Source organism: Lissotriton helveticus, chromosome 5_1 (genome assembly GCF_964261635.1).
Source record: "Lissotriton helveticus chromosome 5_1, aLisHel1.1, whole genome shotgun sequence".
Taxonomy (NCBI): Eukaryota; Metazoa; Chordata; class Amphibia; order Caudata; family Salamandridae; genus Lissotriton; species Lissotriton helveticus.
Window position 1 is genome coordinate 1,174,744,279 of NC_136065.1, and position 18,086 is coordinate 1,174,762,364.

An 18,086-nucleotide genomic window follows, 5' to 3' on the forward strand; every position below is an offset into this window, starting at 1 on the left:
TTTAAGCCAGTTTGCAGTCCCTCCACTAGGGAGGCGTTGTTTGGGTATGTATTATAAGGTGAGAAATATGTTTTAGAAGTCTCTAGAAGAACAAGTTACCCACCTTTGGTAATGCTTTTTCTGGTAGAGACCCTATCTAACGTCACATCCTTCATTGAATGCTCTGTGAACTGAGCTTTTCATCTAAAAGATCCCTTTAGACGCTGCACACTGGTTGAACATTGTTTTTACAGGACTCTGTTTTTCGTTGCAAAAGTAGTCACAAACGAAACAAATGTCATCACACCGGGCTGAGGGGTATATACGTACACTGCAGTGTCACTTCCGACGCCATCAACATGGAACTAGTTGCTGCAACCTACCGCTGTGCGGAGGTACTGTGCAAGATTTTCCGAATCCAATCTGACACATGGGCAGTATTCTAAATTGAGGAATTTGTGGTTAGATAAAGCCTACACCAGAATAAATGTTACTGAAGGTAAGTAACTTGTTCAGTAGTACTGCTATATTAGGTTTGTCTTAATTTTCTGTCAGCAGACAATTATTGTCTGCCTTGCTACTTAAAAGGGGATTCTCATTCCTAAATAAAGGAAATATACTAGTCTCTGTAAATTCAGGGTTAGCACTGCTGTATTAGGTTTGTCTAGTAATCCTGGCTGTCAACAACCTGTGCCTGGCTATTCTCATTCCTATATGAAGGACTGAAAATATACTTGAAAGGAGCAGGGTGTCAAATGTTTAGGGAAACTGCTGAAAAATGTCCCTGGTCTGCCACAGTCCTTCAAGGTTTTCATTGGGAAGCTGGATTGCAGTACCCTTGTGTGGGTTTAAAGCTTAATGAGCACACCATGAAGGTATATCTCTTCAATACATTTTAATATTTTAACACATGTATTCTAAACTGGTGCCTTCTAAATGCACCTTTCGGTCCTCTGTTTTGTTTTTCAAATACTTCTCCAGGAGAAATTCCTCTCAACCCTTATATCAGGCATTCACGCCCCATTACTTTGAATGATCACAAACTAGCACTTTTCTAAACATCTTAATTTGAAATCCCATTTGCATTGACTAGTGATCTATTTAGTGGTTGGCTTAACATAAGGGAACATGGTGGGAGTCATGGTGTGGTGTCACCATGATTGGGATTTAGACTGGCTACAATGAGAGATGGATTTCAGTGGCTGCCCGTGACTTTTAAGGTCAACGTGGTTTTGGAAGTAGATTCTAATCCACCCTATAGTCATACCAGATTCCAACAGTTAGTAATGAATGAGGCAACAAAGACATGTTTTACTTTAGAAGTAATTACTAAAAACTGCCACAAAAATATCCTCTTTGAAGCTTCCAAGAAAATAGTGGTGTGTTAACTTGTTTTTTTCTAGTTGACAAAGAGAAGCTTCAGTGGACAATGATTGAATTAGCGGAATACTGCAGCAATCACAAAAACCAGAACTATATACCAAATATTGGGGACGTATGCTGTGCCAGATACACAGGTAAGATAAAAAGTATCATCGTTCTTATTTGTAAACTTGCTACTAACTGACTAGTCTGACCATTTAAATCTCTGCCTTCCCCCATTGGATATTGATTTAATGTTGTATTTTTATAAATGTTTATTCTTTATCAGTGACTGACCTATTTATGTGAATTTTGGTTGATCTCATTTGCTAAAGCAAAACTTGAACCAGTCTGCTGGAAACTTCACACCACAGATTCCTCACTTTATAAACTCCCCCATGCTCCAGACTGAATGTGTAGAATTTTAATAGCCGTTCCCTTGCACATTGGTTGGTGGCATTTTGCAGGTCTGCATCGGATTCACCCTGGCTGTAACGTGGGGCCACAATATCTTTGTCTCTTCTGCTTGTTAAGTTTAGTTCCTTTCTTACCGTGCTTTGCGGTGCAGATCCAGAGCTCTGGTAAATACTCTAAGTATTACAGTTTTCTTTCCCATGTTTCCTAGTGTACAAGGTAAATATCCCCTCCAGAAACAACAGGGTTTTTAACCTTGAAAGTTCTGCAACCGTCAAATGTTGGTACCGGACACCCACAATGTCCGTCTCCGGTGCCTTGGCTCCATGCTCAACTCTGCGTTGTGAGAATGCTGCACAAAGATGAATAAAAAGGCCAATCTGATAGAGACATTGAGCTGCAGATTCCTTACCTTAGAATATCCCAGGCGTCAGGCTGGATCTGAAAACTTTTGCTCGAGCAATACCCTTGCAGACCGGTAGGTGGTGTTGGTCGGCTCCGTGTGACGTTGTCCGTGCTGGAAGTGATGTCTGCGTCACCTACATAGGCACCACCTTGGCGCACTGACATTCGATTTTTTTCTTTCCTTGCCACCTAGAACAGATCTAAAGCTGCTTGAGGCTCGGCGTTAAGCTTCATGTTGCCCGCCCGAAGGCCTCGTTCCCGGTCGAGAGGAAGATCCAGGCACCCCTATTGTCCCCCCTGCTCGAAGTGGTAGAGTCAGTCTGGTAAGACGCACCAGAAACACCTTCTCAGCCTTGGTTCTCGGAAGCTCTTAAGGCACAAAAGCAGAATTGTAGAAGAGCCGAGAAAAAATGGAGAACCAACTATGATGCAGGGCTAAAAGAAGACTACAAAGCTCCCTTGGTCGTTTATAAAAACTTGATCTTGGCAGAAAAAAAGCAGCTTTTTTACGCAAAAAATTAATGAGACAAAAAATTCCAGGAAAGCTCTTTTTGCCACAGTAAAAAACAAAAATAGAGAACAATAGTCAAGCACCAATGACGTCAGACTTCTGCAACACCCTGGGCGAATTTTTCGTCAACAAAGTTTCATCGGTATATGATTCTTTCAAAAATCTCAAAACAGATACACCCGGGCAGACACCCTTAGAACCAATCAAAGAAGCAGGGTTATTAGCGCAGAGTCCTTGGTTTCAATTCATACCACCATCAGCAGAGCAGATCCTGCAAGCGGTGAAGACCACTAGATCAGGCAGCCCAGCGGACCCCTGTCCGCCTAAGGTGATGCAGCTTTTTCCGGAACTGCTGAGTTCACAGCTTGAGAAACTGTTCTCACAAATATTAAAATCTGAGACTTTCCCAGACGCGTGGAAAACCACATGGGTGGTGCCACTTTTAAAAAAACGTTTAGACTGCGAAGAGCCGGGCAATTACAGACCTATTGCCAGGATACCCTTCGCCGCGAAAATTCTGGAAAAACTTCTGAACAAACAGATGGCACAGTTCCTCTCGGAGGGAAATATACTGGATCACTCACAATTCGGCTTCCGAGAGGGACATGGAACAGAAACTGCACTGCTAACGGCGGTGGAAGAACTCAGGAGTGTACTGGATGAAGGCCGCCTTGGTACTCCTGGACCTATCGGTGGCCTTCGACACGGTGAGCCATGAGACGCTCCTGACCCGTCTGGCCGAAGTCAGAGTCCATAGCTCGGCACGTGCTCTCCTGGCTTACTACTTATGTAACAGAACTTTCTCAGTAGAGCTGGGGGGGCCAAATCATTTAGCTCACCATGTGGAGTGCCCCAGGGGTCTTCTTTAAGCCCTACCCTTTTTAATCTGTACGTAGCCCCATTAGCAGGAATTATAAGGGAAAGCAGCTTTACCCCGGTCTCCTATGCTGATGACACCCAGATAGTGGTGTCTATTAGCAAGGATGCCAAAGAGACGCAGATAAATTCAGAGCATGTATGACGCAAATCAGACAATGGATGCTGAATAACTGCCTGAAGTTAAATGGGGATAAAAGCGAAGTACTGGTGCTGGGGGGCGATCCAAACATTTGGTCCCCGGAGTGGTGGCCTGACAGCCTTGGCAACTCTCCGGCTCCAGTAGAAAAGGTAAAGAATCTGGGCATGATTCTAGACATCAAACTCTCATTTGATGCTCAGGCCAGTAAACTTGCTTCATCAGTTTGGTACATTCTGAAAATTATTGGAAAACTGCTGCCCTACATTCCAGCAGATACTCGGAAAACAGTGGTGACTGCCCTTGCCCTGTCAAGGATAGATTATGGGAATGCCCTGTACGCTGGAGCCAAGGTACAAATTCTATCAAAATTACAACGCTTGCAGAATGCAGCCGCAAGACTGGTGCTGGACATTCCCAAATATGAGCCAAACGCCCATAAACTAAAAACCCTGCATTGGCTCCCTATCGCCAAAAGAGTGCAGTTTAAATCGCTGTGCCTTGCTTATAAGGCGCTTCACGGATCAGGATCGCAATTCTTAAAAACCCATCTGAAACTGTATGAACCCACCAGGCTTCTTAGATCCAGCCAAGCCAAATTAATCATGGTTCCGAAACATAGACGGGCCAGATGGTGAGGCAGAAGTTACCTACTACACACAAAAGGTATGGAACCTTCTCCCAATCCCTTTAAAAAACAGTCCATCTTTGCTCTGTTTTAGAAAAGCAGTGAAAACCTGGCTCTTCACTGCATGCTAGACTGTACGGTCGGCCCAGAATCTCTCTGACTGTCACAGCGCCAAGACGCCCATGGGCATTTGCGCGCTCTATAAAATGATAAATCAAATCAAATCAGAAACAAGAAGTTGAAGTGTGCTTCCTCGTCTCCTCTGAATCCGTCGGTTGACACGACAGAGGGGCCTCAACGTTTTAGGCCTCATTCTGCAGAATCTGTGCCGGGGTCAGCTCTGTGTTTCCCTGCATTTCCATTAGCTGGAGATGGAGCAATCCCCCACCCAGCTTAAAGATTTCTATGACACTGAGTGTCTCATGTTTGGGCATCCTGACGCCCTCAGGTCCTGGAAGCTCTTGCGGGGCTCCATTGGGTTCTGCGCCAGCTGCTGTGGCCCTAGTGCCGGTGGCCCTCAATGGATCCAGTGGTGGATCCTGACCAGTCATACCTCTGCAACTTTCACTAGTGTCGGACCCCATACGGAGACTCCCTGCAGCCCCAGTTCCAACCTTATCCCCGATGAGCTGGATTTGTGCCTTTTGACACAGATTCCGGCACAACGGCACCCTTGGTTCCTAGGTTGGTTCCTTAGCCTTACTGTGAGGGGCTTGGGATTGAGGATGATTGGGAGGGGATCGCTCGACCCTTTACCAGCCTGAGCACGAAATGGATTGGTCTGAGGAACTGGGTGAGGCCAGTGGACTGGATACCTCCCTGGATTCTGGCCTGTTTAGCCCCTTGCTGTGGCTCAAGAGCAGGGAGCTTCATGTGCTGTGGTGGTGAGAAGGGCAGCCGAGGTCCTAGACCTTCAACTCCCTTTGGTGGATGTCAAGATGAACATCTTGCCAGAGGTCCTGCAGCAGAGTGGCTCCTCCCCCGAACCCCTCCTTTTCATTTCAACGAGACCTTGACTGATGTCCTTCAGGGCCCCTGGTCCAAGCCAAACATAGGGGTCATGCGAATAGGAAAATCGCCCTGCACCGGGCAACCCAAATGCCTCTTCATTCACCCTAACCCCGCAAGCTTGGTGGTCCAAGGCTCTACCTCACAATGAGCATTTCCTTCTGCACCCCTGGTCAGGGAATCCAAGAGGCTGGATAATTGGTGTAGGAGAGTAGGGTCTGCTTCCTATGGTCACCCCCACTTTTGCTGTGATTCTCTGGTTTTTCGACTTTAGTGTGGCTGTGGGCTTGCTAATCAGACCCACCGCCCAGCTGTTCTCTCTCTAAATTGATACCATGTACTTTAGGTACATACCAAATTAGGTATTAAGTCACCTTTGTGAGCCCCTGTATAGTGTATCATAGGTACCCAGGGCATAGGTGTATCCAAGGCCTTCCAGGGGCTGCAGCATGTATTTTGCCTCCCCTGGCTGGCCATCTAAACTGACACCACAGGCTGATCACTCAGCTTGGGTAAAGTGGTGTAATCACCCCTTACTTAGATATAGTATATCTTTATCTACCTCATATATAGACACATAGTAACCTATAAGTCACTCCTATGGCAGGCCTTAACAATCCTGAAAGCAGAGTGTTTGGTTTTATGTGAGAGGGTGCCCTAGCATGAGCTGAGCCCCTCTGCAGCTTTCGGAACCATCTCCTTATAGCTGTTCTATGATATAGCCTTACCATATACTCTTAAGTGCATTATAATCCTCGCGGTTAAGGCTAGCTTTGGTTTGGCTTTATCAAAACATGTTGTGTAAGGTGTCAAACACTTTGGAATACTACCCCCCTCCCCCCGCCAGTCCTGGCGGCGGGGGTAGCATTCCACCCTTCTAGAGGGAGAAGACACGTAGTTACTGCTTTACCCTGTTAAAGTTAAACAGAGCCTCAGCATCACAAAATGGATGCTGCTGCCACAGACACGAGTCTGACCTCCTGCTGCTGGACGAAACTCCAGCAAGGGAGGCCTGGACAATAGGTTTCCTGTCGAGGGAGATGCTACCACCTCCTCAGACTGCCTGAAGCGTTTTGGGGCAGGGTGGGTCGAATGGAAAGATGCTTTTCCAGACACTGCCTGGGGCACACAAGGTGCTCCATGCATAGCCCGGTTCAAACCAGTTGCTGGGGCACTCCAGCCCCGCTCTGGCGAGAAACTGGACAAAGGGAAAGGGTTGTAACCACCCCCTTCCCAGGTCCACCCATAGGAGGGACCTAGCAGGTAATCCAGCCCCTAAAATCAGTATAAAGATAGGAGCTGTGTCCCCAGGACTTTAGATTATCCTGGAACGAAACTCTGATACAAAACTCTTGGACCTTCAACGTTCTATTTGCACTAGAAGACTGAAGACATCTCCCTTGTGGTCAAGGAGTGACCACCCTGTAACTTGCCGGTTTGCTTTGTCGACGCTCCTGCCGGAACCCGAAGACTCAGCCACACAGGAAGTGGACATCCAGACTTCTGTGACTCCGATCCACCTCCATAGCAAAGCTGAGACCCGTGGTGGACACGAGAGACGTGGGACCCGACACCCTGGACTTCCTGCATTTTGCAAACTGTATCGACTCCTGAGGTAACTCGCAGTTGTGCATTGGGGTACGAGAAGCCCCAGACCTGAGCTCTATTTGCACCAAGGCTCAGCCCGCCACACTCCACGAGTGCGGCGTGGGGCCGGCTCCTGCATTTCAGCTCCACACGTCTTCCCGGTTGCTAGCCCGCTGGCTAATTAGCCCTCTGAAGACTTCTTTTTGAATTTACACCGCTGGCCTGGTTGCTCCAGGCTTGCTCCAGCTTCCCTCCAAAGGAGAAGCTCCCCAGACCTTGCTGGTCTGACCCGAAGCCAACCTTCACTTCCTGCTTGGGTTGCGTTTGCCAAGGCTTGTTGGGTCCAATCCGGATACCGATGCTGCAGTCAACTAGATCCTTTGTGGGACAGCTCGAATCCAGCTCCTGGTCGTCGCCGACGCCTCCTGATCCTCGTGGCTGCATAGACAAGCTTCACCTCTTCACCTGAAATCGACTCGACATTGCCTGGTTCCTTCCTGGTCACTGGCTAGTGACCCAGACTCTGTCCCCTCTGCTTTCAGGTACTTCAGTTCCTCAATCCACCCTTAGATCCACCCGGACACTTCATCTGGTCGCCTGCAGCACTTCTTTGCAGATCTCCATTGAAACGATCGACGAAACCCGACATCAAAAGGCACCTATGCACCCGGCTTCCCTGAGTGAGGTAACACGAGTACTCCGGTGCTCCCATGGGTCTTGACTCTCGAAGTGTCCTACTTTAAAGTGGTTTTGTTGTAGTCCATCCGGAAGTGCCCTAAATCTTTAACTTTGTAACTTTTAATTTTCCATTATAAGTCAATGGTAACTCACGACTGTGTTTAGTCACTGCACGCTTCTCCCGTGGGTGTCCTACTTCCTAACCTTTGGTCCTCTAGTGTAGCCTCAGCGATTCTCTAGGCCCGAGGCCTATTCACTATTTCTGAAGTGGTTCTCATACCACTTACTTAGTATGTGGTTTGTGAGGCCCCTAGGGCATAACTGCATTTGTGCAACTTATAGTATGCTGATTGAGTAACTTGTGATGTACTTCGATCTCTGACCTCATAAAGAGTGCAGAGGGGTTGTATTAGAAATAAAGACATATATATTTGATATATACCTTGTGTGATGTCCTTTCATTTGGTATTCAAGGGATTATAATTGGTAAAACAAACAGCTTCACATGCTCTTTGGAGTTTAGCCTAAGCCTGCTGGTCCATGCTACCACTAGGATAGCTTGTCTATAAGGTTGACTTTACAACCACCATCAATAAGGGTCGTTTAGACTGGTGCAAGGTGCCCACTAGAATAGTGGACATCATATGCCAGGCTAACTTCTCACAGTTGGGGCAAGAAGATTTGTTTCTTACACCAGCCTTGCATTGCTACCATTTAACACTGCATGCCTTTTGTCTGTTACACCCACTCTTTGTGGGAAACGGTTGCGCAGGTGCTGCTGCAGAGGTCCCAGAGGAGACCTGGGTCTTTATCTCCCAAGCTGTATTGGATAGGTGAGATGCAGCCAAGTTCACCATTCGTTGTGGGCTTGACCCCACCGATTCACTGGGTAGAGCAATGTTGTCAACTGTGACGCCACGCCTCGCTAAGGACTTCTAGCTCTTCTGGGTATATTCAAGCTTCCCTTATGAACATGCCTTTTGATGGCACCCATCTCTTTAGAGTCCAGGCATACATGGCCCTGAAGTGTTTTAAGGACAAGTGGGGTACAGCTAAGTCCTCCCGCTTCTCTGTGACTCCCCCTCTGCTTTTCGTTCCTTTCATGGCCACGGAAGAAGTTTTCAGTTGCGCCAAGCATATCCCAGCCACAAGACCAGGCAAGTTCAGCAACCTCTACATGGCAATGGGTGCAGCTCCTGCCGACCCTGTGGATCAGTTGGCCAGAGGTCCAGTCAGTCCACTCCTCCCCCAAAAGCCTCTAAACCTTACTAGTCCAGCCTTTCAGGAACTGGTCAGCTGGTTGGTTTCAAGATCAGCCGTCACCTGCACAACTGGCAAAACTTTGGATAAGTGAGTTCTTCAGATAGTCTGAAAGGGCTACTCCCTACTTTTCAAAACTGCCCCTCCCTCCATGCCTCTGACCTATGACTGGCTGATGGAGGACTACCTGAACTTGCTTCAGGAGGAAGTCAGGGCTTTCTTGGCCAAGGGAGCCATTGAGAGGGTTCTGGCACCAGCAGTAGATACTGCCCCACTACTTTCTGGTCCTTAAAATGGAAAAGGGCCTTCGTCCTATCCTAGATCTATGAGCCCTCGACTACTTCCTCAAAATGGAAAAGTTCTAAATGCTCACTCTGGCTCAGGTCTTGTCTGCCCTAGACCCTGAAGACTGGACAGTGGTGTTGGACTTGCAGGAGGCCGATTTTCATATTCCCATCCTGCCTGCTCATTGACGTTACCGGTTATTTACTGTAGGCCACAAGCCCTTTCAGTTCAAGGTGATTGCCTTTGGCCTTACCAGCGCCCCTCAGTTGTTCACCAAGGTGATTGTGGTAGTCGCAGTTCTGTGCAGATCAGGGGCGCCAGTCTTCCCGTACCTCGACGACTGGCTGTTGAAGGCATGCTCGCCCCAGGCTGTCATCTTCCACCTCCAGACTACGGCGAGCCTCCTGCTTTCGCTGTGGTACACTATCAACATACAGAAGTCATACCACACTCCCTCTGATGCTCCCTTTCGTTGAACCTGTCTGGACAAGATACCGTTTCGGGCCTTTCCTCCCGAGCGGTGAGTCCAGTATATCCATACTATTATACAGATGTTTCAGCCTCTATCCTGGATTTTGGTGAGAATGACTCTGAGGCTTCTTGGCCTCCTGCATCCTGCATGTGACGCATGCCAGATGGTTTATGCAGGCTCTGCAATGGGACCGGAAGTTCCAGGGGGCACAGTAGCAGGAAAATCTCTCTGACATAGTCCAGATCTTGGAGGGAATTGCTCAGGACCTGCAGTAGTGGCTGACCAACCACAGTTTGGTCAGAGGCAGACCCTCTCCCTTCCCCAACCAGATCACACAGTAGTGACAGATGCGTCACTCCTCTGATGGGTCGGTCATCTTGAAGAGGTGGAGATCAGAGGACTCTGGTCTCCGGTGGAATTTTGACTCCACATCAACTTGCTGGAGCTCCAAGTAATTCACTTAGTGTTGAAAGCTCTTCTCCCTTCCTTCAAGGGGAATCTGGTTCAGGTGTTCATAGGCAACACGGCCACCATGTGTTACTGCAACAAACAGGGCGGGGTGAGTTTCTGGACCCTTTTTCAGGATGCCCTGCCTCTCTGGACATGGCTGGAACAGCAGGACGTATCCCTGGTGGATCAACACCTGGCACATTCCCTGAACGCTAGGGCAGATGAATTTGATCCCTAGCTGATCACAGATTGCATCTCCTTCCGAAGGTGGGGCAAGGTCTCTTTCAGCAGTGGGGAGAGCCTTGGTTAGATCCGTTAGTCTCTGCCGAAAAAGCACAATGCCAGCAGTTTGGCATGCTGGAGTTTCCAAGTCGGCACTCGCTCCGCGATGCTTTTCATCTCAAGTTTAGCTTAGGCCTTCTATACGCCTTTCCGCCTATACCACTCCTGTCCAGAGTGCTCGAGAAGATAATGAGCGACCAGCCTAAAGTCATTCTTTTGGCTCCGTACTGGGCACGGAGTGTCTGGTATCCCGAGCTTCTCCAACTAAGCACTGATCATCTGATCAAGCTGTCTCTTCCAGAGGATCTTCTGTCGCAGCAGTGGGGGGGTTCTCCACCCGAACCGGTCAACTCTAGGCCTTCTTGGGTGGAGATTGAGTGGCAGCAGTTGACAGCATTTTAGTTTCTTACCGAAGTCTGTGATCTCATTTTGGCAGCCAGGCGTCCCTCTACCAAGCCCGTGTATGCCTGCCTGTATTGTACAGATCGGTCAATTGATCCTCTTTCTTCTTCCCTCTCTCAAGTTCTCTTTATGTTGACCCTTGCCCAGAAGGTCTCCTCTCTGGGCACTCTTGAAGGGTACCTTTTGGCCTTGTCTGCCTTCTTGAGGCTGCCAGATCAACCCTCTTTATTTAAATCCCCTATCATCAACAGATTTCTTACGGGGCTTGTACATAAGTTCCCTCCTACAACATTCATCATGCCTCAGCGGGACCTTAATTTGGTTCTCACCTTCCTGATGTGCGATCACTTGTAAGGAGGTTTTTGCAACAATACAGAATGCCTAGATATATGTTTACTGTGCGTGAAACCTCACCACAAGTCTTTTGTATTTATGTACATTGGATTTTGTTCACTTACTTAGGAACATAAATATTGGGTACAGTTTACCTTTGAATGTCCCCTGAGGTATCCATGAAACATTTTCTATGGGGGTTTTCCCTTTTTGCATTACCACATCCAAACCAGCCCTGATGTAGGGTAGAAGTCACTCTTTTTTACTTTACTCTTGGCCCTTAAGAAACATCCCAGATCCCTCCTGGACCAACAGGCGTGAAACATTTCGACCTTTTAACTAAGTTTCACGTGTGGAAACTGTCACAGCCCATTACATACAAGTGACAGCCTTCTAACACTTCAGTTTTTAACCCTGCCAGGGAGATCATATAGTAAAACCTTGTTTTGAGACTCTTTAGGTAGTTTTAACCACAGTTCTTCCCGGGTACTCTCTACCCTAGATTCACAGACCCTCATGCACCAATATGGCATAAAGAGAAGAATCGGCCAAAGAGCCAGCTAGCAGGTCCGATGCGGCATTGCAGCTCCAGCCACACGAGGGGCTAAGCCCTATGATTAAGCTTGACACCCATCTGGGTGTGTGATGGCTCTATCTTCCACTTAGAAAGACCCTCCCCCTAACTGAAGAATTTCCACCTACCTTCTTTGTATTCATTCCTTCTTGAGGCTACCTGATCAACCCTCTTTATTTCTATTTCTATTTAGGGGGTTTTCTAAAGCGCTTGGTGACGCACAACGGCGTGTCCCCGCGCTGAGGAGCGGAATTTACTGAAACTTACACAAACGGGACACCTTACTGTGCGAATAATGTAGTTTTGAGCTTGGCTCTAAAGAGTGGTTCTGATGATTCCAATCGCAACGCCGTGGGCAGCTTGTTCCATCTAACAGCTGCAAGGTGCCTGAAAGATCTTCCGCTTATCCGAGCTCTGGATATCTTGGGAACGACTAGGAGTCCTGAGCCGGAAGATCTCAGGGAGCGGGACGGCTCGTAGGATGTCAACAGCCCTTTTAGCGGGAGAGGAGACCTCCCATGGATAATCCGGTGACACGTACATAATGCCTTGAATTCTACCCTGCTTCTAATCGGGAGCCAGTGCAAAGACCGGAGAGCCGCTATGGACGCAGCTCTTCTGGGAAGTCTGAGCACTAGTCGGGCCGCGGCATTCTGTAGAACCTGTAGACGACTCAGATTCTTCTCCAGAGTCCCTAAGTAGAGAAGATTGCCGTAGTCCATTTTTGACGTGACTAGTGCATGTACCAGGGTTTGACGGGCTCTGATGGGTAAGAACTTCAATACCTTCCTGAGACTTTTGAGAGTCCCGAAGCATGATCCAACCACCTGATTAATCTGGGGGCCAAAGGTAAGGTCGGAATCAAACCAAATGCCCAGGTTCTTTGCTTTCTGGCAAGGGATGGGTGTTGGACCTAAGCAAGGCGGCCACCATGCCGACGTCCACGACGATTGGCCTCCCCCCACTACCAGCACTTCGGTCTTGCCTCCGTTGAGCTTGAGGCAATTGGTGGACATCCAGGCAGCAAGGTCTTGCATGCAAGCTCTGAAGATTTCCGCCGAAGGACCGGGTGCTCGCGACAGGGAGATGACCAACTGCGTGTCGTCGGCATAAGACACCATTCGGAGGCCGTGACTCTCTACTAAGGTGGCGATCGGGGCAACATAAAGATTAAAAAGTGTCGGACTCAGGGACGAGCCCTGCGGCACCCCCTGATCCAGAGAGATTCGCTCCGAATAATGATCACCCTGCCTTACTTGGAAACTTTGGCCTGTAAGAAATGAGTATATCCATTTCAGCGCTGCCCCTCTCACCCCGCCTTTGTTCAGACACTGTAGCAAGATGGAATGTGCTACAGTGTCGAACGCCGCGCTGAGGTCTAAGAGGATTAAGGCCATTGTTTGTCCTTCATCAGCCCCCTGCCTAAGGGTTTCGGTAGCCCTAAGAAGGGCAGACTCCGTAGAGTGACGAGGCCGGAACCCGAATTGGGTAGGATGAAGAAGATTGCTTTCTTCCACAAATTTCATTAGTTGTTTATTTACCACCTTCTCCGCTACTTTAGAGAAATAAGGCAGCAAGGAGATGGGGCGGAGGTTGTCTAGCTTCTCAACTAATGTTGGGCTTCTTACGGAGGGGAAGCACCACAGCCTGTTTCCAGTCCTCAGGTATGGAGCTAGAGCGGAAAGAGATATCCATCAGGTGTCTAATATAAGGTTCGAGTGCTTCCAGACTGTCTCCCAACCTTTTTGGAGAGGCGGGATCTCGAGGAGAGCCAGATTTAACAGATCTGCATATTTTAACTAAGTCCACCGATGAGGGGGTGGTGAAATTAAGTAATACATTTTGATCGGCTTCATCTCTTGAAGACTCTGCTGGCACTACCGCTACAGGTGGTATAATGGGAAAAGCAGAGTAAATCTTTGACACTTTGTCCCCGAAGTAGTTGGCAATTCGATTGCATGCTGCTACTGAGTGATCTTCGCCTTGAGTGGAGGTTTTTGGGGTGGCCAGAGATTTGTATATGCTAAACAGTTCCCTGGCGGAGTTCTCTGCCTCTTGGATTCTGTCAGCATAGTATATGGCCTTCTCTGTCCGGATCTTATTGTGGTAGGTGCGTCTCTTTGCGAGGTAGGCCTCTTTCATCCGGACATCATACGCCACTCTCCACTGTCTTTCTGCACGTTTACAGTCTCTTTTGGCGCAGCGCAGCGCCTTACTAAACCAGGGAGCTGTTCTTTGTCTATGGTGTAGAGAAGAAGGGTCCCAGTGGAACTTTGTGCGTATGCTTGAATTTATTGTAGAAAAATCAAATTAAATAACAAACAATGTCAATTAATCACAATGAATGAACCATATCACTTGGTAAATAAAAGTGCCCCAAGAAAGGAAAGTGGGATAGCGTGATGCTGTGAAGGAAAGAACGGTGAGGAAATAAGGTTGGTGACAACTTAAGTATTGCGAAATTAATTCAAAATGAAATACACTTTCATGGCTTCGGATCCCTGAGCCAAAGAAACAGGGGATCGTAGCATATCCCAAAGATTTTTTAAAAATATTCCCGTTGACACAAAAGTCTTCGAATTAAATGCGGGAGTGTCAACTGAACAAGAGATGGAGGTAGCCGTCGACGTTTCGACCCCACGCTACATTTGTAGGCGTGTATATTGCCTTACATCGGGGTCTTCATCAGGACAGGGTAAGCAACAAGGGAGCACTACAATATCTGAAAATGTAAAATAATATGGTATAAATTGAATGGACAACAATCAATGGCACGTTACCGTAGTGAGCGGTAGAAACATTACTAATACTATTACCATGGTTATATAGAGGCAAAACATTGCAATTATTATGAATAATGCATTATGAACAAAGCGAGAAAAATCAAAGCTTTAGTGCATTACTGAACCTTTCAAATAATTTATACAACCCATAGTTAATATCTTGCCTTTAAGCGTATATGAGCTGACACACATAAACACAGGGTTCCTGACTCGGCCAGGGGAAACCAAATCGTCCAATCAGAATTATATAATTCCATAGGGTCAAGGAGTCTATCCAATGAGTGACAATTGGGCATCAGTAAGATCGGCTAGAATTGCATGAAGTGGATAAGACACTCTAATCACGGAGGACTCAAATCACTGACAGAATTAGAACAACGTTAAAACCAAGGAGAACATACCTGCTCGGTTCGAGCAAGTGACATGGCTATGTCCACATTAGTCCCGTAGATTGAGCATGCTGGATCTGTGAATAAGGGGACGAGTATGTAATAAATCAAAAACAATTTCGAGAAGTAAATAAATGCCCAACATCATGTGGGGATTGGGGCTTACCTATAGAGCCCACGAGGGTTGGGAGTATCCTGTTTCACTAGCTTATATCTCATCGCCGGCAGTGCGTCACTAAGGATCGCGTCAGGTATGCCGCATCTGTAGATAGTACAACAGGAGGGGGAGAAGTGGTAAATTGAGACCGACTAATTGGTATAGGGAAGTGGGGGACCGCTTGTCGGGAGGAAAGCGTCTCACCTTTTACGAAAAACACGGGGCTCTGAGTCGCAGCCTTCCCGCGGTTGCTGACTGCAAATTGTGTTTGATTTATTACATACTCGTCCCCTTATTCACAGATCCAGCATGCTCAATCTACGGGACTAATGTGGACATAGCCATGTCACTTGCTCGAACCGAGCAGGTATGTTCTCCTTGGTTTTAACGTTGTTCTAATTCTGTCAGTGATTTGAGTCCTCCGTGATTAGAGTGTCTTATCCACTTCATGCAATTCTAGCCGATCTTACTGATGCCCAATTGTCACTCATTGGATAGACTCCTTGACCCTATGGAATTATATAATTCTGATTGGACGATTTGGTTTCCCCTGGCCGAGTCAGGAACCCTGTGTTTATGTGTGTCAGCTCATATACGCTTAAAGGCAAGATATTAACTATGGGTTGTATAAATTATTTGAAAGGTTCAGTAATGCACTAAAGCTTTGATTTTTCTCGCTTTGTTCATAATGCATTATTCATAATAATTGCAATGTTTTGCCTCTATATAACCATGGTAATAGTATTAGTAATGTTTCTACCGCTCACTACGGTAACGTGCCATTGATTGTTGGCCATTCAATTTATACCATATTATTTTACATTTTCAGATATTGTAGTGCTCCCTTGTTGCTTACCCTGTCCTGATGAAGACCCCGATGTAAGGCAATATACACGCCTACAAATGTAGCGTGGGGTCGAAACGTCGACGGCTACCTCCATCTCTTGTTCAGTTGACACTCCCGCATTTAATTCGAAGACTTTTGTGTCAACGGGAATATTTTTAAAAAATCTTTGGGATATGCTACGATCCCCTGTTTCTTTGGCTCAGGGATCCGAAGCCATGAAAGTGTATTTCATTTTGAATTAATTTCGCAATACTTAAGTTGTCACCAACCTTATTTCCTCACCGTTCTTTCCTTCACAGCATCACGCTATCCCACTTCCCTTTCCTTTCTTGAGGCACTTTTATTTACCAAGTGATATGGTTCATTCATTGTGATTAATTGACATTGTTTATTTAATTTGATTTTTCTACAATAAATTCAAGCAAACGCACAAAGTTCCACTGGGACCCTTCTTCTCTACACCATATAGCACCCAGGTCCCATGTGGATTTCTTGGGTATAACCCCCCTTTAGATCAATCAGTTCTTTGTCTATGGGCACCTTTTGTTGGCCGACCCAATGGGGCTGTGCAATCGAGGGCAGCCGTGATGCGGTCATTGAGCAATTTATTTGCCGTCACCACGTCATTGCCTCCTGGGGGTCCTTCCACAGTAAGAGCCTTGTTAAACTCTTGCAGGGAGAATTTTGCCCACCTGCGTCGAGAGTAATTAAGTGGGGTAGGGACGATAGCTTTATATTTGGGCAGATAGTTAGTAAATGGAACATAAAAGTGATCTGTCCAGGGCAGGGGCACTGGGGGAGCAACTAAGACATCCTCCCAGTTAGCAAATATTGGGTCTAGCAAGTGCCCATGATTGTGTGTAGGAAGCTGCCCCTTCAGCTCTAACTGTAGGGTGTGAAGTTCATCACGGAACTCCACCACTCCATTATCTGATAAGTTTTCCAGGTGTGTATTTAAGTCACCTAGCAGCAGGAATTTGTCCCTCCTGATCGCAGTTTCTGTGACACACTCTAGAAGACTGGCTTTGAATCTGGACATAGGTCCAGGTGGGCGGTAGACTAGTAGTCCCTTTATAGTCATGCTCCCATCAATCTTTATGGTAAAAACACCCGCCTCACATCCTGCCAGATTGATTGGTTCAAGTTTACAAGCCCATTGCTGTTTAAAGGCGATCGCAATTCCTCCTCCTCTGCCTACAGGTCTGTCCAGGCGCACCATCTGGTAGTCGTCCGGTAAGGCCTGGACAATATCGGGATCGGAGTTTGCCTCCAACCATGTTTCAGTGATAAACAACAGATCAAGATGTTTATCGGTGAGGAGGTCATATACATCGTGCTTATGGCAGCTAAGCGACCTTGCGTTAATCAGGCCGCAGGACATCGAAGGGCACCTAGCCCTGAGATCTGCCAACACTGTACAGAAGCGGAATTGGCAGTGTTTACACCCTTCGTTTTCCCCGACCCTTATGCTATAGTGGCAAGGAGTGCATGTATAAGATGAAAAACTTACTAAATCACTCCTACTCCAGGTGATTCTGCCATTAGTGCCAGGGGTTGGGGCCCTGGGCCGTGTCCGGTCCCCTATTTTCTAGAGATTTCTTCCCTCCTGCCCCATTCATCATGCCTCAGTGGAACCTTAATTTGGTTCTACCCTTCATGATGTGCACTCAGTTAGAACCTTTTGTCAACTCCCCCGCTCCTCCCCCCCCCCTCCTGCTGCTTTACATCAAAACAGCCTTTTTAGTGGCAATAACTTCTGCCAGGCGGGGCGTAGCCTGCATTCTAAGAAGAAGGCTGCACATTACGTGAGCTGCGGTAGCAGATACACCAACTGCCATCATCATCAGTCATTATCCGAACAATTCAAAAGCGCCTGTCGAAGCTGTGGAGAGTAGGCAGACGTCATCTTGGCCCTGAAATTGCGGCTAATCCCGGTGTTTCCAGCTGGCTGATCTAGGGATCGGGCGGTGAGTCTGTCCGCAAGAAAATGGCGCTCGCCACTGTCGTGGTCCGTCACTGAAGGGGACCTGACGAGGCTGCTGACAGGAGGCTGCGTGCTAACCCTGTGCAGGCCTCGGAGGATTGGTGCCGGTGGGAGCTGTATCCCGTGTTGAAGAGAACCTTCGTTCTGGTGGCGGCAGGCGTGTGGATGCTGGTGGCCGCCGGGCGGCTTGTCCCTACTTGGAAGGCAGGAGACACTGACAGGGAACTCTGTGAGTGCCGCGCACAGGGGCGCCGCGGCCGGTCCCGTTCAACGCATTGGGC

General features: G+C 47.6%; 1 protein-coding gene across 2 annotated transcripts in view; it reads left to right on the plus strand.

The window, feature by feature from the left end:
- TDRD1 (tudor domain containing 1) overlaps window positions 1-18,086 on the plus strand; it is a 2,637,228-nt gene that overhangs the window by 1,655,308 nt on the left and 963,834 nt on the right. For both annotated transcript variants that reach the window (XM_078643866.1, XM_078643867.1), the window contains exon 21: window positions 1,383-1,496. In XM_078643866.1, coding sequence (XP_078499992.1) covers window positions 1,383-1,496 — 114 coding nt within the window. The remainder of the gene's footprint in view (window positions 1-1,382; window positions 1,497-18,086) is intronic.